Below are 22,747 nucleotides of genomic sequence, written 5' to 3'. Positions count from 1 at the left end.
CGACATCCATTGCTTTCGGTCTCCCCTAAAGGGGGGGGGGGGGGGGTTACCCACATATGCGGTCCTCTCCAAGGTTTCTCATAGTCATTCACATCGACGTCCCACTGGGGTGAGTTTTTCCTTGCCCTTATGTGGGCTTTGTACCGAGGATGTCGTTGTGGCTTGTGCAGCCCTTTGAGACACTTGTGATTTAGGGCTATATAAATAAACATTGATTGATGATTGATTGAATTACATATTACAAAACAGTTGCGCATACTTATTCACAGATGTTATTTTATTATATAAAAAGGTCAGTAAATGATTCTATATATTTGTAAACGCTCTGAAGTGGGAAAGGGGTAGGATTAAATAAGCTTTGCTTCTTCCTACTCCTTTTCGGGCATGATGTAAAATGAAATGATATGAAATTGTGTGATGTATTATGCTGTAAGTGTGTTCTTTAGTTTCCAAATAAACTAAAGAAAGAAAGAAAGAAAGCTCGGTTGACCACCACTGGTTGCCGCGTGCAGGAAGAAGTCACGTGTCGGAATACAAGCATTACACTGACGTATTTTCCCGAATTCAACATCAAATGTATTTTCAAAGTGAAGGAAATTACGTTTTCCGAGCGCATGCGCAGAACTGACTTTATTTTGGGTAGTGACGGCGGTTAAAGGCGAGCAAAATGGCGGACTGAGTGGCCGCGCGCTTCCCCGTTTCTAATCACGATATAACTGTTGTACAGATTCACAGCGAGTATGGTAACAGATACCTCAAATATTCGCGTTTTTCCCAAGCTAACGAAAAAAAGTTGAGTTTGGAGCGATAGTGTGAAGTGAAGATTGAAGACGTGATAGAAGATGGACGACTACTGCTATGCTAAGATGGCGACGTCCGCTAAAAGAGAACATGAGAGAGAATCACCAACGGAGATAAAGATGAAAACCGAAGATGAAGGTGAGTGAGTTGACGTTTCGTAATTTAAAAGCTGTTTGAATTTCAAGCCCTTAAAGTCTAAATGAGCCGACCTTGTTGAAGAATGTAAAGAAAGAGCCGCCATGATTGTTAGCTTGAAGAAGGCAGTGGAGTTCACATCAGAGGAGATGAAAGAATGCAAAAGTCAAATGAAGAAAGTGGAAGAAAATAATGATGTGAAGGAAGAGATGTTGGGGAAGAGTAAGAGATGTGAAGAGAAGACTGGACCACATGTCTACATCAACGTGCAGAGGATTGGAGGTAATAAAGAACAAGACTCATTTCATTACTGTCAACTTATGACTGCGAAGTTCTCAACAAGTGTCACAGCTCATAAAATAAAAGTAAGTTAGTTTGAAATAATATGCATGTTTTATTTAACTATTGGTTTAATGTAATTAAACCACCTTATAACTCAGTATGCAATACGTTTTAACTAGAGATGTCCGATAATATCGGACTGCCGATATTATCGGCCGATAAATGCTTTAAAATGTGATATCGGAAATGATCGGTATCGGTTTCAAAAAGTAAAATGTATGACTTTTTAAAACGCCGCTGTGTACACGGACGTAGGGAGAAGTACAGAGTAGGGATGTCCCGATCAAGGTTTTTGCAGTTCCGATCCGATAACAATATTGTTTTTGCATTTCCGATCCGATACCGATACTGACCGATACTGGCCTATCCGAGCATGTATTAAAGTTGAAAGTTATTTAGCCTACTTAGTTGTCAGAATCATGTTGAAAAGGGTTTTAGTACTCTTGATAACAACTAGCCAGCTGAATTAGGGGAGTTTGAATAATACACAATGGTTGGTAACAAGAAACTGACCTGTTTATTCAAGGATAAACACAAAATAGACAAAATTATACATGACAAACACAAATGGCATCATTGAAACTAGGGCTGGGCGATATGGCCTTTTTTTAATATTGCGATATTTTAAGGCCATATTGCGATACACGATCTATATCTCGATATTTTGCCTTAGCCTTGAATGAACACTTGATGCATATAATCACAGCAGTATGATGATTCTATGTGTTTTGATTGATTGATTGAGACTTTTATTAGTAGGTTGCACAGTGAAGTACATATTCCGTACAATTGACCACTAAACGGTAACACCCGAATAAGTTTTTCAACTTGTTTAAGTCGGGGTCCACTTAAATTGATTTATGATACAGATATATACTATCAGATATATACTATCATCATAATACAGTCATCACACAAGATAATTACATTGAATTATTTACATTATTTATAATCCGGGGTGTGTAAGTGTCAAAAAGACAGCCAAAAGAGTTTGATATGAGAATAAATCTAAAGTTAAAATATAGGGTAGAAATGCACCCATTTGCAGGAAATGTAGACTTGATTTTCAAAATTTTCTTTCAAGGATTGCATGTCTACATTAAAACATTCTTCTTCATACTGCATTAATATATGCTACTTTTAAACTTTCATGCAGAGAAGGAAATCACAACTAAAAAATCACAAATTTTTTCATACGGTGTTGATCTGGAAATTTTTGCCTCGGCATTTTGATGGTGTGGGCTTGTGGCACCGAATGGAGATAAGCGTCTCGACAGACGTTATAATATTTGAACAATGATGACGAAAACTGTTTTCTCTGTCGTGTCCGTGTGTCGAAAATTGTTATGCGCTTATTTTTTTATTTGATTTTGTGCGTGGCAAATAATTGCTTTGCGCAGTGGACGCTTGAGCAGTTTGCAATTGCACAGGCGCGCACCTTAGAGAGAACGTTGGTCACACGGCTGCGCTAGCATCACAGCTAACGTTAGCCATGCTGCTACCTCTGCTCGGGGAGGACGTATACGTATGTGACGTATGACGTGACAGTATGTGACGTGTGTAAGAAGGTACGCTTGCTGTCTGTGAGAAGGAGACACAGGAAAGAGTGAGAAGAGCCTGTCGTGTAATGCCAGCAGCTAAAAGCAACTGCGTGAGAATTCACAGACCTGTGGATGTGTTGAAGGTGTGCTGGAAAATGCGGAACGGAAATTAGGGAGCAGCAGAAAAGTGGAATGTATTATTTAAATCGGTGCTTTGGAAAACACGGACCGGAGTTTTTTTTAAACTGGATCTGGATCAGCATTTTCCCATGCCTTGCCGATACGCAATTTTTGGCAAATATCGGCAGCCGATCCGATCCAAATATCGGATCGGGACATCCCTAGTACAGAGCGCCAATAAACCTTGAAGGCACTGCCTTTGTGTGCCAGTCCAGTCACATAATATCTATGGCAGTGGTTCTTAACCTGGGTTCGATCGAATCCTAGGGGTCCGGTGAGTTGGCCTCAGGGGTTCGGCGGAGCCTCCGCCGCAGAGGTCAAGACACACCCGACTCATCGTGTAAATAAAAACTTCTCCCTATCGGCGTAATATGGATACCCCCAAACAATGTTCCCTCTAATTTTCCATCTGATTTGCAGGTGTGTAATTTGTTGTGAGTTTATGCACTGTGTTGGTTTTGTTCTTTGAACAAGGTGATGTTCATGCACGCTTCATTTTGTGCACCAGTCAAAAAACACAAACTGTGGAGGTTGACTCCCAGTGGGTTCTTGCTGACCGCACACGTGAGCTGGAGGCGTTCCGGGTTTAACAAAGTTTTATTTTTCATTAAAGATCTAGCACAACACTCGACTTTTCAGTCCACTCCTCCTTGTTCCGCGTGCTTCCGTCTCTCCAAGCCCTCCTCTTCCTCCTGCTCCCGGCCGCTACTGATAAGAATAACAGGTGATTAGACAACTACCCCCAGCTGGGCAATCTAATCACCTGTCAGCTTTGTTCCCCCCCTCCACACATATACTGTAACTTAATCTTGAATTTGAAAAAAAAAAAAAAAAAAAAGTATTTTTCACTAAAGAAGGGTTCGGTGAATGTGCATATGAAACTGGTGAGGTTCGGTACCTCCAACAAGGTTAAGAACCACTGATCTACGGTTTTTCTCACACACACAAGTGAATGCATACATACTTGGTCAATAGCCATACAGGTCACACTGAGGGTGGCCGTATAAACAACTTTAACACTGTTACAAATATGCGCCACACTGTGAACCCACACCAAACAAGAATGACAAACACATTTTGGGAGAACATCCGCACCGTAACACAACATAAACGCAACAGAACAAATACCCAGAACCCCTTGCAGCACTAACTCTTCCAGGACGCTACAATATACACCCCCCCGCTACCCTCTAACCTCCCCCCCACCTTAACCCCGCCCACCTCAATCTCCTCATGCTCTCTAAGGGAGAGCATGTCCCAAATTCCAAGCTGCTGTTTTGAGGCATGTTAAAAAAAAATAATGCACTTTGTGACTTCAATAATAAACATGGCAGTGCCATGTTGGCATTTTTGTCCATAACTTGAGTTTATTTATTTTGGAAAACCTTGTTACATTGTTTAATGCATCCAGCAGGGCATCACAACAAAATTAGGCATAATAATGTGTTAATTCCACGACTGTATATATCGGTATCAGTTGATATCAGAATCAGTAATTAAGATTTGGACAATATCGGAATATCGGATATCGGCAAAAAAGCCATTATCAGACATCTCTATTTTTAACCCATCACCCAATACCTACAACTCTAATCTAAAGTCAGTGCAAGATTCAATAAAATAACATGTGAAAGTAATCCATCCATCCATCCATTTTCTACCACTTGTCCCTCTTGGGGTCGCGGGGAATGCTGGAGCCAATCCCAGCTGCACTTGGGCGGAAGGCGGGGTACACCCTGGACAAGTCGCCACCTCATCACAGGGCCAACACAGATAGACAGACAACATTCACACACTAGGGACCATTTAGTGTTGCCAATCAACCTATCCCCAGGTGCATGTCTTTGGAGGTGGGAGGAAGCCGGAGTACCCGGAGGGAACCCACGCAGTCACGGGGAGAACATGCAAACTCCACACAAAAAGACCCCAAGATCGAACCCAGAACCTTCGTTCTGTGAGGCACACGCACTAACCCCTGTCACACTTGGCTGCCCCGAAAGTAATCCAACTATTGATCATTGGTAAATATTTTCCCCTGAAGTTTCATTCATATTGTAGGTTTTACAATGAAAACATTACAACACACTATGTAGTATAACCTCTAAATGGAATTTAAAATTTATTCTAATTAATTCATTAATTCATAACCTGTTCAGTGGCCTTGTGGTTAGAGTTTCCGCCCTGAGACTGGAAGGTTGTGAGTTAAAGTTAAAGTGCCACTGATTGTCACACACATACTAGGTGTGGTGAAATTACCCTCTGCATTTGACCCATCACCCTTGATCACCCCCGGGGAGGTGAGGGGAGCAGTGAGTAGCAGCGGTGGCCGAGTTCAAACCCCGGCCGAGTCATACCAAAGACTATAAAAATGGGACCCATTGCCTCCCATTGACTCAGCATCAAGGGTTGGAATTGGGGGTTGAATCACTAAATGTTTCCCGAGCGCAGCCACCGCTGCTGCTCACGCCTCTCCTCACCTCCCAGGGGGTGAACATAGGGATGGGTCAAATGCAGAGGATGATTTCACCACACCTAGTGTGTGTGTGTGTGTATGTGACAATCGTTGGGACTTTAACTTTAATTAAAAACCCTAATCTACAGTTTCTCTATTTTCGAACTCTTTGTAGAATAGGTCAAGGGAATGTTTAAAGGGTTTAACTGACTCTTAAAGGCCTACTGAAATGCGATTTTCTTATTTAAACGGGGATAGCAGGTCCATTCTATGTGTCATACTTGATCATTTCGCGATATTGCCATATTTTTGCTGAAAGGATTTAGTAGAGAACATCGACGATAAAGTTCGCAACTTTTGGTCGCTGATAAAAAAGCCTTGCCTGTACCGGAAGTAGCAGACGAGTAGCGTGACGTCACAGGTTGTGGAGCTCCTCACATCCGCACATTGTTTACAATCATGGCCACCAGCAGCGAGAGCGATTCGGACCGAGAAAGCGACGATTTCCCCATTAATTTGAGCGAGGATGAAAGATTCGTGGATGAGGAAAGTGAGAGTGAAGGACTAGAGGGCAGTGGGAGCGATTCAGATAGGGAAGATGCTGTGAGAGGCGGGTGGGACCTGATATTCAGCTGGGAATGACTAAAACAGTAAATAAACACAAGACATATATATACTCTATTAGCCACAACACAACCAGGCTTATATTTAATATGCCACAAATAAATCCCGCATAACAAACACCTCCCCCCTCCCATCCATATAACCCGCCAATACAACTCAAACACCTGCACAACACACTCAATCCCACAGCCCAAAGTACCGTTCACCTCCCCAAAGTTCATACAGCACATATATATCCCCAAAGTTACGTACGTGACATGCACATAGCGGCACGCACGTACGGGTAAGCGATCAAATGTTTGGAAGCCGCGGCTGCATGCGTACTCACGGTACCGTGTCTGCGTATCCAACTCAAAGTCCTCCTGGTAAGAGTCTCTGTTGTCCCAGTTCTCCACAGGCCAATGGTAAAGCTTGACTGTCACCTTCCGGTAGTGTAAACAATGAAACACCGGCCGTGTTTGTGTTGCTGAAGTCTGCCGCAATACACCGCTTCCCACCTACAGCTTTCTTCTTTGCTGTCTCCATTGTTCATTGAACAAATTGCAAAAGATTCACCAACACAGATGTCCAGACGACTTAGTAGCTGGCCACCATGCTGTCCCAAAATGTCCTCTACGATCCGTGACGTCACGTGCTGACGTCATCATACCGAGACGTTTTCAGCAGGATATTTCGCGCAAAATTTAAAATTGCACTTTAGTAAGCTAACCGGCCGTATTGGCATGTGTTGCGATGTTAAGATTTCATCATTGATATATAAACTTTCAGACTGCGTGGTCGGTAGTAGTGGGTTTCAGTAGGCCTTTAACATTTGTGTGCACTGCTCAAATTACAGGATAGTATGGTGGCCTGGGAGTACAAAACACTTTTACATTTTATGAAACTAATTAAAACTGCAGAAAACAAAAGAGTTCTTAGGGTTAAGATTAGGGTTAGGGTTTAGGGTTTTTAATGTCCAGCAGATGTCAGTATTTAGTGACACAGTATCGACACAGTATCAATACAGTTTTGCAATGTGTCGAAACGCTTCATGACGCCTCATCAACCCATCACTAGTAGATAGGTTATAGCTGCATCGCTCGCGGCTCGTCATATATTTAACGTTAATCCGTGATTTCACCGAGCGTTTCACTGACGGTGAGCAGCCTGACGCTGCTTCATTAACACCGCCGCTGTTTGACTCGTGGCCCGGGGCAGACGCACGTAGTAACAGTCACGTGTTACAATACCGACGAGCTAACGTGTCCAGGTTATAACCCTGTTGTCAATAAACACACATGGACTGAAGCTAAATTGTCAACTGTAGCATGTGAATGCAATGAAAAGAATAAAATCTGAGCCAACCAGCTGTTAAAATGTTGTCCAGGTTAATGTTTTGGCCATTAAAGGCCCTTCATTTCAAGATTTCAACTGTGATCGGGCTTTAAACAGGTGGCTGACCTGTTCAGATGAGTGTAACTGCTACTGGTCAAATAATGTGAAATAGCATTTAATTTTACATGTATGCAATGCCTTTTAAATGTAATTATAGATAATAATAAATACTGTGTAGTGTTGTAAATAGTCAACGGGAAGGATTTTAGTAAGATATAAACCATGAGCACTACACAGCCAGAAAAAAACCGAGGCAGGACAAGTAAAAATATTGGGGCAAGTAGATTTGAGATGTCGGGCAAGTAGAAAAAAAGCTTAACGTTGAACCCTGCATGTGTTGAGCTGCTGCCGCTTAAGGTTAGACGGCACTGTACATAGAGCGGTTCTGCTCGTTAGTAATAAATTCTAATGTTGAATGTTCACTCCTTCACACAGATGAGTATAGAAAAATATTTTCAACGGCCGAAAAGGGCTCGACTTGGAGAGGAGGTAGGCCTACAGTCCGGACCACAGGTGCGACCTGTTCAGCAGCAGGAGAAGGAGGAGGAGGAGGAGGTTGACTTGACTGTGGCAGGACACCTGTGCCTCTGTTTCACTTCATGTTGCTGGTAAATAATATGGTTGTAGTAGTAGGCTAAAGTTAAATTATTTAGTATTCACTAATTAAAGGGGCAGAGCTTTAAGAGACATTTTAGCTTTTATATTTTATAAGATATATTTTTTGTAAGAACCACAATTAATAAATATATTTCAGAGAATCACTAATTGTTCAAATCTGTATATAAATATGTACATAAAATGTTGTAATTATATTCCAACTCCGCGTTCTTCTTGGTCATCGCCGCCATTTCTGTTTGTGTTTATCCTTGAATAAACAGGTCAGTTTCTTGTTACCAACCATTGTGTATTATTCAAACTCACCTAATTCAGCTGGCTAGTTGTTATCAAGAGTACTAAAACCCTTTTCAACATGATTCTGACAACTAAGTAGGCTAAATAACTTTAAACTTTAATACATGCTCGGATAGGCCAGTATCGGTCAGTATTGGTATCAGTCAGTATCGGTATCGGATCGGAAGTGCAAAAACAATATTGGTATCAGATCGGAAGTGCAAAAACCTGGATCGGGACATACCTAGTTTACAATTCCACAAACCAAAATAACAAAACAATTTACATTTACAGAAACAACAATACAAAAGACAAAATGACTTAGAATTCCAGAAACCGGATCGGGATTATCCCAAATTACAGATTGGCAGTATGTGTATTTCCTTCTATTTGTCATAGTATTGTTAAAAAAAAATGTATTCAGGGTTTCCGCGGCGCAATAAAAAGCATTAAAAGACATTAAATGGATTTTGCAAAAATTAAAGCCTTAAATAGCATTAAAAAGCAATAAACACGATGTCCAGAGGGATTAAATAATGTCATACAATTGTAGGACTGGACGATTGTTAATACATCAATCAATCGGACAATAAATAAAAATGAACTTCATAACATTGCGGTGATCGATAAAGTTCTACGTCTGTCTGTGTGTTTCTTTTCTTTGACTCTGGCCTTCAAGCCGGATACAAGAGATTTGGTATAAGGTCCGAAAGCGTTAAAAGTGCTGCCTCCAATCAAACGGCTTGAGTGGCCCAAACTTTGCCATTCTGGGGTCAGTGTAGGCGTGTAGTCCTTAACTCTGACACCATGTCATGTTCACTCACGAGGAAGCTGAGCTTGTTTCATCCACAACTCCTTTGGTTCAGTCGCCAGTTCAACACACATGGGCTAACTCGGTTAACATTAGCTACTCTCGTGACGCAAGCACCTCATGTGACCAACTCTTATTCTCTGGAATTTCCACAGTAATTAGACTTCCTTCCCTATTGTTTTTTTCCCCCAAAATAATTCCATGACATGTCTTTTTCTAAAATGTTTAAATCAGTCATCTTTTTCCAAACACAGGCACAATTTGTAATCTTAGTATGGTGTTTAATTATTATTCCATAACACCTTTTAACTATTTAAAAAAAAATGTATCCTGGTTAATAAAAGTATCCTTCAGTCTGTAGCATATTTTCAGAGGATATACATTTTTTAAAGAGATAAATTAAAATAAATGATTTGTGTATATTATATTCAATCAATGTTTATTTATATAGCCCTAAGTCACAAGTGTCTCAAAGGGCTGCACAAGCCACAACGACATCCTCGGTTCAGATCCCACATAAGGTCAAGGAAAAACTTACAACCCAGTGGGATGTCAATGAGAATGACTATGAGAAACCTTGGAGAGGACCGCAGATGTGGGTGACCCCCCCGCCACCCCCTCTAGGGGAGACCGGATGCAATGGATGTCGAGTGGGTCTAGCATAATATTGTGAAAGTCCAGTCCATAGTGGATCTAACAGAATAGTGAGAGTCCAGTCCATAGTGGATCTAACATAATAGTGAGAGTCCAGTCCATAGTGGGGCCAGCAGGAGACCATACCGAGTGGAGACGGGTCAGCAGCGCAGAGATGTCCTCAACCGATGCACAGGCGAGCGGTCCACCCCGGGTCCCGACTCTGGATAGCCAGCACTTCATTCATGGCCACCGGACCTGTGCCCTTACTTCCACAAGGGATAGGGGGGAGCAGAGCAGAAAAGAAAAGAGACGGCAGATCAACTGGTCTAAAAAAGGGGTCTACTTAAAGGCTAGAGTATACAAATGAGTTTTAAGACGGGACTTAAATGCTTCTACTGAGGTAGCATCTCTAACTGTTACCGCGAGGGCATTCCATAGTACTGGAACCCCAATAGAAAACGCTCTATAGCCCGCAGACTTTTTTTGGGCTCTGGGAATCACTAATTAGCCGGAGTCCTTTGAATGCAGATTTCTATTGATCTATTGATATTGATCAACTAGTTCAGAATTTGATGTTTATCGAGAGGGCTTAAAGTGCAGTTCCCCTTTAATCATTTTGATTGAAAGAACAGTGTGATGATGAGCAGGCGGAACCTTTTAATTGGCTGTTGTCCACGGCCGGTGCATAAAATCGGAACACCAGATGCTTGGCTCGCTACATCCTGCGAACGTGCTTTTGCTGTGGCGAAAGCGGAAAAATTAGAACAAATCGGGGGAAATGTCAAACCGCACATTTCAGCAAAAGTGGCCGAGTGGCTAACTTTTCAAAACTTGGTTACAGCCTGGCGATATTAAACCCAGAGAGGCGTTTTTGCAGCGTGTGCAAAAAGACCTCCAAACTTTGCTCTATGGGCATCAATGCGCTGAAACCACACTTGCTATCAGCTAATTACAATCGATTGATTGATTGAAACTTTTATTAGTAGATTGCACAGTACAGTACATGTTCCGTACAATTGAACACTAAATGGTATCACCCGAATAAGTTTTTCAACTTTGTTTTCGGGGTCCACGTTAATCAATTCAAGCTAGCGATAAAAGGCAGTTTCTTTGGCATAACCAACAAAGCCATTTTTGCTGCTGTTACCACTATTGAAAAGTGTACCGTATTTTCCGCACCATAAGGCGCCCTGCCCTGGGTTATAAGCCGCGCCTTCAATGAACGGCATATTTCAAAACTTTGTCCACCTATAAGCCGCCCCGTGTTGTAAGCCGCATCTAACTGCGCTAAAGGAATGTCAAAAAAACAGTCAGATAGGTCAGTCAAACTTTAATAATATATTAAAAACCAGCATTCTAACAACTCTGTTCACTCCCAAAATGTACGCAAATGTGCAATCACAAACATAGTAAAATTCAAAATAGTGCAGAGCAATAGCAACATAATGTTGCTCGAACGTTAATGTCACAACACACAAAATAAACATAACGCTCACTTTCTGAAGTTATTCTTCATTCATAAATCCCTCGAATTCTTCTCCTTCGGTGTCCGAATTGAAAAGTTGGGCGAATGTGGGATCCAAAATGGCCGGCTCCGTCTCGTCGAAGTAATCGGAGTCAGTGTCGCTGTTGTCCAGCAGTTCTGTGAATCCTGCCTTCCGGAAAGCTCGGACCACAGTTGTGACCGAAATATCTGCCCAGGCATTTACGATCCACTGGCAGATGTTGGCGTATGTCGTCCGGCGCTGTCTCCCTGTCTTAGTGAAGGTGTGTTCGCCTTCGGTCATCCACTGTTCCCACGCAGTTAGCAGTCTAGCTTCGAATGCCCTGTTGACACCAATATGTAGCGGCTGGAGGTCTTTTGTCAATCCACCCGGAATGACGGCGAGTATTGAATTAAGCGCGTAAGCGTGTCTCTTAATGTGATGTTATGAGCTAGCAAATATAACAACTACACTACCCAGCATGCAACGATAGTGACGAGCATGCGCGGTAGCCCTGAGAAGCGTTGTTGTATGCTGGCAGTTAGAATGTGGTTATGAGCACGCTGTGAGTAAACGTTGAGAACTCAGTTAACACGCCTCGTCTGCATTATTTATAATTAGACAGACAACACACTTAATAGGAGCCATTTTGGGGTCTTTACATAAACACACAAATGGAAATGAAACGTCACATATCCCAGCATGCACCGCGCGCTTCTTCTTCTACGGGGAAAAAAGATGGCGGCTGTTTACCGTAGTTGCGAGACCGAAACTTTATGAAAATTAATATTAATATTAACCCATTTATAAGGCGCACCGGATTATAAGGCGCACTGTCAGCTTTTGAGAAAATTTGTGGTTTTTAGGTGCGCCTTATAGTGCGGAAAATACGGTATTTAAAAAAAAAAATTCTCAGATGAAACGGACAGTCTTGCGAGTCAATTACAGTTCACTAGATATTAACACATAATGTAAATAGGGCTGGGCGATATATCGATACACGCGATACATCGCGGGTTTGTCTCTGTGCGATATAGAAAATGACTATATTGTGATAGCGAGTATACGTTCTCACGCAGTTGCTTTTAGCTGCTGGCATCACACTCCTACTTGTGTCTCCTTCTCACAGACAGACAAGCGCACCTTCTTACACACGTCACATACTGTCACGTCATACGTCACATACGTATACGCCCTCGCTGAGAAGAGAGGTAGCAGCATGGCTAATGTTAGCTGAGAGAAAGAAGGTGCGAATCTGGTAACAAATGGAGGAATAACTAATTCCCAAGAAAAACAGCAGGGGGTCCATCGTCTGGCGGTGGTTTGGCTTCAAGAGGGAATATGTCGAACAGACAACCGTAATTTGTCAAGTGTGGGGCAAAAGCGTTGCTATAAAAAGTAGCATTACTGCTGTAACAAACAGTTCAGGGTGTCCCAAGTTACCGGAGTGTGTTAGGTAAGGAGGAGGAGTTTTGTTCCTCCAGAGTTGCCGTAGGGCTGTGATGTAGGGTGTGTGTGGTTGTGGAAGGAGGTGTGTGATGTTGACATTAAAGAAGCGGTGGCTACCGAACCTGCTCTAATGTCTCCCGTTTATTATTTTATTAGATAAGTACACTGTATAGGCGAACCCAAGACACTCGGTTACACTGCTAATATGTAGCATCATTTGAAAAGTCACCCGCTAGTCAATGAAGAGTGCTTACTCCGCACGTCAACATCTCCGTTTGCTGCCACACGTCCACACCATCAAAATGCAGAGGCAAACATTTCCAGATCAACACCGTATGAAAAAAATAGTGATTTTTTTAGTTGTGATTTCCTTCTCTGCATGAAAGTTTAAAAGTAGCATATATTAATGCAGTATGAAGAAGAATGTTTTAATGTAGACACATAGAATCATCATACTGCTGTGATTATATGCATCAAGTGTTCATTCAAGGTTAAAGCAAAATATCCAGATATATATCGTGTATCGCGATATGGCCTTAAAATATTGCGATATTAAAAAAAGGCCATATCGCCCAGCCCTAAATATAAACGTAAAAATTTCACAGAACGACCCAAAAAAAAATTATCCTCATTTTGCAAAAATCTTAATTAGCTTTGGACCAACAATCACAGAGAATTTGTGACCTTTGTGTGAAGTATGTCAACTGTGGTGTCTGCCTCCAACGTATTTGTAATCGCCGTATGCATCACTCATTATGTATTATTATTATTACTCATCTTTCTTATCGTAACATGCTAAGTGACTACGTGTACTTTTGTGTTTGTTCCCCATATTTCTGCACAATAGCTCAGATACGTAACACTGTACGTAACTCTTTAAGAAGGGGAACCGGAGGGTGTGCTCTCACTATCGTGGGATCACACTCCTCAGCCTTCCCGGTAAGGTCTATTCAGGTGTACTGGAGAGGAGGCTACGCCGGATAGTTGAACCTCGGATTCAGGAGGAACAATGTGGTTTTCGTCCTGGTCGTGGAACTGTGGACCAGCTCTATACTCTCGGCAGGGTCCTTGAGGGTGCATGGGAGTTTGCCCAACCAGTCTACATGTGTTTTGTGGACTTGGAGAAGGCATTCGACCGTGTCCCTCGGGAAGTCTTGTGGGGAGTGCTCAGAGAGTATGGGGTATCGGACTGTCTGATTGTGGCAGTCCGCTCCCTGTATGATCAGTGTCAGAGCTTGGTCCGCATTGCCGGCAGTAAGTCGGACACGTTTCCAGTGAGGGTTGGACTCCGCCAAGGCTGCCCTTTGTCACCGATTCTGTTCATAACTTTTATGGACAGAATTGCTAGGCGCAGTCAAGGCGTTGAGGGGATCTGGTTTGGTGGCTGCAGGATTAGGTCTCTGCTTTTTGCAGATGATGTGGTCCTGATGGCTTCATCTGGCCAGGATCTTCAGCTCTCACTGGATCGGTTCGCAGCTGAGTGTGAGTGAAGCGACTGGGATGAGAATCAGCACCTCCAAGTCCGAGTCCATGGTTCTCGCCCGGAAAAGGGTGGAGTGCCATCTCCGGGTTGGGGAGGAGATCTTGCCCCAAGTGGAGGAGTTCAAGTACCTCGGAGTCTTGTTCACGAGTGAGGGAAGAGTGGATCGTGAGATCGACAGGCGGATCGGTGCGGCGTCTTCAGTAATGCGGACGCTGTATCGATCCGTTGTGGTGAAGAAGGAGCTGAGCCGGAAGGCAAAGCTTTCGATTTACCGGTCGATCTACGTTCCCATCCTCACCTATGGTCATGAGCTTTGGGTCATGACCGAAAGGACAAGATCACGGGTACAAGCGGCCGAAATGAGTTTCCTCCGCCGAGTGGCGGGGCTCTCCCTTAGAGATGGGGTGAGAAGCTCTGTCATTCGGGGGGAGCTCAAAGTAAAGCCGCTGCTCCTCCACATGGAGAGGAGCCAGATGAGGTGGTTCGGGCATCTGGTCAGGATGCCACCCGAACGCCTCCCTAGGAAGGTGTTTCGGGCACGTCCGACCGGTAGGAGGCCACGAGGAAGACCCAGGACACGCTGGGAAGACTATCTCTCCCGGCTGGCCTGGGAACGCCTCGGGATCCCCCGGGAGGAGCTGGACGAAGTGGCTGGGGAGAGGGAAGTCTGGGCTTCCCTGCTTAGGCTGCTGCCCCTGCGACCCGACCTCGGATAAGCGGAAGAAGATGGATGGATGGATGGACATAGAATCATCATACTGCTGTGATTATATGCATCAAGTGTTCATTCAAGGCTAAGGCAAAATATCGAAATATATATCGTGTATCGTGACATGGCCTAAAAATATCGCAATATTAATAAAAAGCCATATCGCCCAGCCCTAATTCACTTTCCTTTTTTTTATGTTTTATGTTTTATGTCTCTTCTTTCCTTCATGGATCTACACTAGGGATGTCCCGATCCAGGTTTTTGCACTTCCGATCCGATACCGATACTGACCGATAATGGCCTATCCGAGCATGTATTAAAAATTTAAAGTTATTTAGCCTACTTAGTTGTCAGAATCATGTTGAAAAGGGTTTTAGTACTCTTTGATTCATGATACAGATATATACTATCAGATATATACTATCATCATAATACAGTCATCACACAAGATAATCACATTGAATTATTTACATTATTTATAATCCAGGGTGTGGAGGGGGGCGCCGGATGTAAGTGTCAAAAAGACAGCCAAAAGAGTTTGATATGAGAATAAATCTAAAGTTAAAATATAGGGTAGAAATGCACCCATTTGCAGGAAATGTAGTCGTGATTTTCAACATTTTCTTTCAAGGCTTGCATGTCTACATTAAAACATTCTTCTTCATACTGCATTAATATATGCTACTTTTAAGCTTTCATGCAGAGAAGGAAATCACAACTAAAAAAATCACTAATTTTTTCATACAGTGTTGATGTGGAAATGTTTGCCTCGGCGATGGTGTAGACGTGTGGCACCGAATGGAGATAAGCGCCTCGACAGACCTTACAATATTTGAACAATGATGACGAAAACTGTTTTCTCTGTCGTGTCCGTGTGTCGAAAATTGTTATGCGCTTATTTTTTTTATTAGATTTTGTGCGTGGCATAGATTTGCTATGCGCAGAGGACGCTTAAACAGTGCGCAATTGCACAGGCGAGCACCTTAGAGGGAGCGTTGCTCGCACGGCTGCGCTAGCATCACAGCTAACGTTAGCCATGCTGCTACCTCTCTGCTCGGGGAGGGCGTATACGTATGTGACGTATGTCGTGACAGTATGTGACGTGTGTAAGAAGGTGCACTTGCTGTCTGTGAGAGGGAGACACAGGAAAGAGTGAGAAGAGCCTGTCGTGTAATGCCAGCAGCTAAAAGCAACTGCGTGAGAATCCACAGACCTGTGGATGTGTTGAAGGTGTGCTGGAAAATGCGGAACGGAAATTACGGAGCAGCAGAAAAGTGGAATGTATTATTTAAATCGGTGCGTTGGAAAACACGGACCGAAGTTTTTTTTTAAACTGGATCTGGATCGGCATTTTCCCATGCCTTGCCGATACGCAATTTTTGACAAATATCGGCAGCCGATCCGATCCAAATATCGGATCGGGACATCCATAATCGTGACATGGCCTAAAATATCGAGATATTAATAAAAAGCCATATCGCCCAGTCCTAATTCACTTTCCTTTTTTTTTATGTTTTATGTTTTATGTCTCTTCTTTCCTTCATGGATCTACACTTTACCGCTGCCGGTAATTTTTATTTTATTTTTATTTAATAAGTTGAAGGTGTATTTATTTCAGTATAAAAGTGTAAAAAGTTGTTGGCCTGGGTCATGAAATGATGATAATGGCGTTACCAGGGCTAGGGATGACGTTTGATAAGAATTTGTGAGTTCAAACCCCGGCCGAGTCATACCAAAGACTATAAAAATGGGACCCATTGCCTCCCTGCTTGGCACTCAGTATCAAGGGTTGGAATTGGGGGTTAAATCACCAAAATGATTCCTGGGCGCGGCCACTGCTGCTGCCCACTGCTCCCCTCACCTCCCAGGGGGTGATCAAGGGTGATGGGTCAAATGCAGAGAATAATTTCGCCACACCTAGTGTGTGTGTGACAATCATTGGTACTTTAACTTTAACTTTAAATTATCGAGTTCGAGCCTATTATCGAATCCTCTTATCAAACCGATTCCTTATCGATTCTCTTATCGAGTCAAGATAGGTTGTTGTATATGGAAAAAAACACACAATATTTGGTTCAACAAAAGCTCACTTTTATTATATAAGAAAAAAATAAAATCTAATAAATAAATAAATATTGACTGTTACCCCCCTAAAAAAATTTTAAAAAAAAATATTGACTAGTATATTAAGTGGGATTTTTCAGAAAAACAAATATATACAGTAACACAAAAACAACCTGTCTCTGTGATCACTATAGGTGTATAAATAATAATATAGTGTTAAATAAGATGAGGTGGCGACTTGTCCAGGGTGTACCCCGCCTTCCGCCCGATTGTAGCTGAGATAGGCTCCAGCGCCCCCCGCGACCCCGAAGGGAATAAGCGGTAGAAAATGGATGGATGGATACAATCAGTCCCTTGGGCACAAAACTTAAAATAATACAGCTCTCCAAAAAGTGCACTTCTGCTGCTATTTGACATAACTGTTTGTTATGATGCTTTGACATTTTTGCACTTTATTTCTTTATTGAAAGAAAATTCTATGAAGAGAAAAGTTGTTTGCAAATGTGGTTACAATGCTAAAAAATGAAAAGTTAAAGCTAATGTTTTGGTATCCTGGAGCATTCAAAGTTCCTTTTACTGGAACTAAGGGGCACAGCCCAACTCCTGAAAAACAACCCCACACCATAATTACTCCTCCACCAAATTTCACACTCGGCACAATGCAGTCCGAAATGTAACGTTCTCCTGGCAACCTCCAAACCTAGACTGGTCCATCAGATTCCCAGATGGAAAAGCGTGATTCATCAGTCCAGAGAAGGCGTCTCCACTGCTCTAGAGTCCAGTGGCGATGTGCTTTACACCACCGCATCCCACGCTTTGCATTGGACTTGGTGATGTATGGCTTCGATGCAGCTGCTCGGCCATGGAAACCCATTCCATGAAGCTCTCTGCGTACTGTACGTGGGATAATTGGAAGGTCACATAAAATTTGGCCCGGAGTTCCTTAAGGCTCTGGATGCTGTGGGGCTGTCTTGGTTGACAAGACTCTGCAGCATCGCGTGGACATCGGGGGCGATACCTCTGGATTGGCAGACCGGGGTGGTGGTCCCTCTCTTTAAGAAGGGGAACCGGAGGGTATGCTCTAACTATCGTGGGATCACACTCCTCAGCCTTCTGGGTAAGGTCTATTCAGGTGTACTGGAGAGGAGGCTACGCCGGATAGTCGAACCTCGGATTCAGGAGGAACAGTGTGGTTTTCCTCCTGGTCGTGGAACTGTGGACCAGCTCTATACTCTCGGCAGGGTCCTTGAGGGTGCATTGGAGTTTGCCCAACCAGTCTACATGTGTTTTGTGGACTTGGAGAAGGCATTCGACCATGTCCCTCGGGAAGTCCTGTGGGGAGTGCTCAGAGAGTCTGGGGTATCAGACTGTCTGATTGTGGCAGTCTGCTCCCTGTATGCTCAGTGCCAGAGCTTGGTCCGCATTGCCGGCAGTAAGTCGGACACGTTTCCAGTGAGGGTTGGACTCCGCCAAGGCTGCCCTTTGTCACCGATTCTGTTCATAACTTTTATGGACAGAATTTCTAGGCGCAGTCAAGGCGTTGAGGGGATCTGGTTTGGTGGCTGCAGGATTAGGTCTCTGCTTTTTGCAGATGATGTGGTCCTGATGGCTTCATCTGGCCAGGATCTTCAGCTCTCACTGGATCGGTTCGCAGCCGAGTGTGAAGCGACTGGGATGAGAATCAGCACCTCCAAGTCCGAGTCCATGGTTCTTGCCCGGAAAAGGGTGGAGTGCCATCTCCGGGTTGGGGAGGAGATCTTGCCCCAAGTGGAGGAGTTCAAGTACCTCGGAGTCTTGTTCACGAGTGAGGGAAGAGTGGATCGTGAGATCGACAGGCGGATCGGTGCGGCGTCTTCAGTAATGCGGACGCTGTATCGATCTGTTGTGGTGAAGAAGGAGCTGAGCCGGAAGGCAAAGCTCTCAATTTACCGGTAGATCTACGTTCCCATCCTCACCTATGGTCATGAGCTTTGGGTTATGACCGAAAGGACAAGATCACGGGTACAAGCGGCCGAAATGAGTTTCCTCCGCCGGGTGGCGGGGCTCTCCCTTAGAGATAGGGTGAGAAGCTCTGCCATCCGGGGGGAGCTCAAAGTAAAGCCGCTGCTCCTCCACATCGAGAGGAGCCAGATGAGGTGGTTCGGGCATCTGGTCAGGATGCCACCTGAACGTCTCCCTAGGGAGGTGTTTAGGGCATGTCCGACCGGTAGGAGGCCGCGGGGAAGACCTAGGACACGTTGGGAAGACTATGTCTCCCGGCTGGCCTGGGAACGCCTCGGGGTCCCACAGGAAGAGCTGGACAAAGTGGCTGGGGAGAGGGAAGTCTGGGCTTCCCTGCTTAGGCTGCTGCCCTTGTGACCTGACCTCGGATAAGCGGAAGAAGATGGATGGATGGACATAAAATTTTGAGCTCTGTAGCAACTGACTGTGCAGAAAGTCTTTGCACTATGCACTTCAGCATCTGCTGACCCCTCTCTGTCAGTTTACGACTTTACGTGGTCTACCACTTGGCGGCTGAGTTGCTGTTGTTCCCAAACGTTTCCATTTTCTTATAATAAAGCCGACAGTTGACTTTGGAATATTTAGGAGCAAGGACATTTCACGATTGGATTTGTTGCACAGGTGGCATCCTATGACAGTTCCACGCTGGGAATCACTGAGAGCGGCCCATTCTTTCACACATGCTTGTAGAAACAGTCTCCATGCCTAAGTGCTTGATTTGATACACCTGTGGCCGGGCCAAGTGATTAGGACACCTGATTCTCACCATTTGGATGGGTGGCCAAATACTTTTGGCAATATAGTGTATGTACAGTCGATGCCAGTAATAATTCATTAGAAAAACGGTCATAAAACAAAGTCATTCAAATGATCAATTTGAACAAAAAGTTCAAGGAGAAACATCTCATGGATCATGTCTGACCTAACTTTTGTCTGTGTTTGTGTTTTGCAGACGTCCAGCAGCTGATTGGTCATCCAGAAGAACTTTCACCTTATTCGACAGGAGGGAGCTCCACTTTGAAGCAGGAGACTCTACAGCCACCCTGCATTAAAAAGGAAGAGGAGGAACTCTGCATCACTCAGGAGGGAGAGTGTCTTCTAGGACCACAGGAGGCTGTTCTCATTAAGTTGCCACTGACTGTTGTCTCTGTGAAGACTGAAGATGATGAAGAGAAACCACAAGTAGAAAACCTCTTAGCTCCACTATCAGATAGTGAGGCTGAAGACGAGGTTGAAGAACCTTTGAGCAACGATACAGAGTGTGAAGGTGATACGATTACTCACACCGACAAAGACTTCGATCGCTTTAAAAAGAAGAGCGGTAAAACATGTTTGAGTTGCCCAGTTTGTGTGAAAAGCTTTACTAAAAAGAGCCATTTAACAGATCACATGAGAACACACACAGGAGAAAAACCATTTTGTTGCTCAGTTTGTGGTAAAAGCTTTACTCGAAACAGCTATTTGATTCCACACATGAGAATACACACAGGAGAAAAACCATTTAAGTGTTTAATTTGTCTAAAAAGCTATCCTACAAAGTGCAGTCTGACTGAACACATGAGAATACACACAGGAGAAAGTCCATTCAGTTGTTCGATTTGTGGTAAAAACTTTTTTATAAAGGGCTATTTGACTCAACACATGAGAACACACACCGGAGAGAAATCATTCATTTGCTCTGCTTGTGGTAAAGGCTTTGCTTCCAGACAAAGTTTAAATCGACACACAATGACACACACAGGAGAGAAACCGTTTAGTTGTTCGAGTTGTGGTAAAAGGTTTCATCAAAAGTGCAATTTGATTGAACACATGAAAACACATACAGGGGAAAGAACATCTAATTGTTCAGTTTGTGGTAAAAGCTTTTTTCAAGACAGTTATTTGCGTCAACACATGAAAACACACACAGGAGTTAAAACATTTAACTGTTTAACTTGTGGAAAAGGCTTTTCACTAAAGAGCAATTTGGCCGAACACAAGAGAACACACACAGGTGAGAAACCATTCAGTTGTTCAGTCTGTGGTAAAAGCTTTACCCGAAAAGGATATTTGACTCAACACATGAGATCACATACTGGAGAAAAGCCATTTAACTGCTCAGTTTGCGGCAAACGTTTTTACATCAAAAGTGTTTGGACCCAACACATGAGAAGACACACCGGAGAAAAACGATTTAGTTGTTCAGTGTGCTGTAAGAGGTTCCATCAAAATTCTGACGCATTGAAACACATAGGAACACACAAGGGTGAATAACAAATCAGCTGTTTAGTTTGTGGTATGTTGCTCATAAGTGGCGACATTCACAAAAACCCAGCGTCCCTTTGAAGTAAATTCACTGCTCCTTTCACAAATATCAGAGGTATTCGTGAAGGTTGGGATTATCTGGAGTATAATCGTATCTCTTCATGACCCCATGTCTTCTCTGTATCTGAAACCTTCCCGAATAGTAGGATAGATGATGTTTGTAGTGTTTGGTTACTTCTTCAGACGAGACAGACATGATGAGTCTAGCTGGGGAGGAATAGTAGTCTTCAGTAGGGATGTCCCGATCCGATATTTGGATCGGATCGGCCGCCGATATTTGCAAAAAAATGCGTATCGGCAAGGCATGGAAAAATGCCGATCCAGATCCAGTTTTTAAAAAAAACTCCGCTCCTTGTTTTCCAACGCACCTATTTAAATAGTACATTCCACTTTTCTGCTGCGCCCTAATTTCCGTTCCGCATTTTCCAGCACACCTTCAACACATCCACAGGTCTGTGAGTTCTCACGCAATTGCTTTTAGCTGCTGGCATTACACGACAGGCTCTTCTCACTCTTTCCTGTGTCTCCCTCTCACAGACAGCAAGTGCACCTTCTTACACACGTCACATACTGTCACGACATACGTCACATACGTATACGTCCTGCCCGAGCAGAGAGGTAGCAGCATGGCTAACGTTAGCTGTGATGCTAGCGCAGGCGTGCGAGCAACGCTCCCTCTAAGGTGCGCGCCTGTGCAATTGCGCACTGTTTAAGCGTCCTCTCCGCATAGCAAATCTATGCCACGCACAAAATCAAATTAAAAAAAAAAAGCGCATAACAATTTTCGACACACGGACACGACAGAGAAAACCGTTTTCGTCATCATTGTTCAAATATTGTAACGTCTGTCGAGATGCTTATCTCCATTTGGTGCCACACGTCCCCACCATCAAAATGCCGAGGCAAAAATGTCCACATCAACACCGTATGAAAAAATTAGTGATTTTTTTAGTTGTGATTTCTTTCTCTGCATGAAAGTTTAAAAGTAGCATATATTAATGCAGTATGAAGAAGAATGTTTTAATGTAGACATGCAAGCCTTGAAAGACAATCAAGACTACATTTCCTGCAAATGGGTGCATCTCTACTCTATATTTTAACTTTAGATTTATTCTCATATCAAACTCTTTTGGCTGTCTTTTTGACACTTACATCCGGCGCCCCCCTCCACACCCTGGATTATAAATAATGTAAATAATTCAATGTGATTATCTTGTGTGATGACTGTATTATGATGATAGTATATATCTGATAGTATATATCTGTATCATGAATCAATTTAAGTGGACCCCGACTTAAACAAGTTGAAAAACTTATTGGGGTGTTACCATTTAGTGGTCAATTGTACGAAATATGTACTTCACTGTGCAACCTACTAATAAAAGTCTCAATCAATCAATCAAAACACATAGAATCATCATACTGCTGTGATTATATGCATCAAGTGTTCATTCAAGGCTAAGGCA

At 43.3% G+C, this 22,747-nt stretch overlaps 1 protein-coding gene across 1 annotated transcript; it reads left to right on the top strand.

Moving 5' to 3' along the window:
* Window positions 1–642: 642 nt before the first annotated feature.
* On the top strand, window positions 643–22,483 carry LOC140679606 (uncharacterized). The gene is made up of 2 exons (XM_072915273.1): window positions 643–939; window positions 19,930–22,483. The coding sequence occupies exons 1-2, from the start codon at window positions 843–845 to the stop codon at window positions 21,228–21,230; spliced, it is 1,398 nt and encodes a 465-aa protein (XP_072771374.1). The 5' UTR covers window positions 643–842; the 3' UTR covers window positions 21,231–22,483.
* Window positions 22,484–22,747: the final 264 nt, after the last annotated feature.

This window comes from Nerophis lumbriciformis, linkage group LG20 (assembly GCF_033978685.3).
Source record: "Nerophis lumbriciformis linkage group LG20, RoL_Nlum_v2.1, whole genome shotgun sequence".
Taxonomy (NCBI): domain Eukaryota; kingdom Metazoa; phylum Chordata; class Actinopteri; order Syngnathiformes; family Syngnathidae; genus Nerophis; species Nerophis lumbriciformis.
The sequence above is the reverse complement of the archived record's forward strand: the minus strand, read 5'-3'. Positions and strand labels throughout refer to the sequence as shown.

Bases quoted from the DNA above. Each gene is read 5' to 3' on its own strand.
- LOC140679606 (XM_072915273.1), top strand. From the start codon at position 843: ATGGACGACTACTGCTATGCTAAGATGGCGACGTCCGCTAAAAGAGAA. The intron at 940-19,929 runs GTGAGTGAGTTG...TGTGTTTTGCAG, and splicing joins GATGAAAACCGAAGATGAAG to ACGTCCAGCAGCTGATTGGT.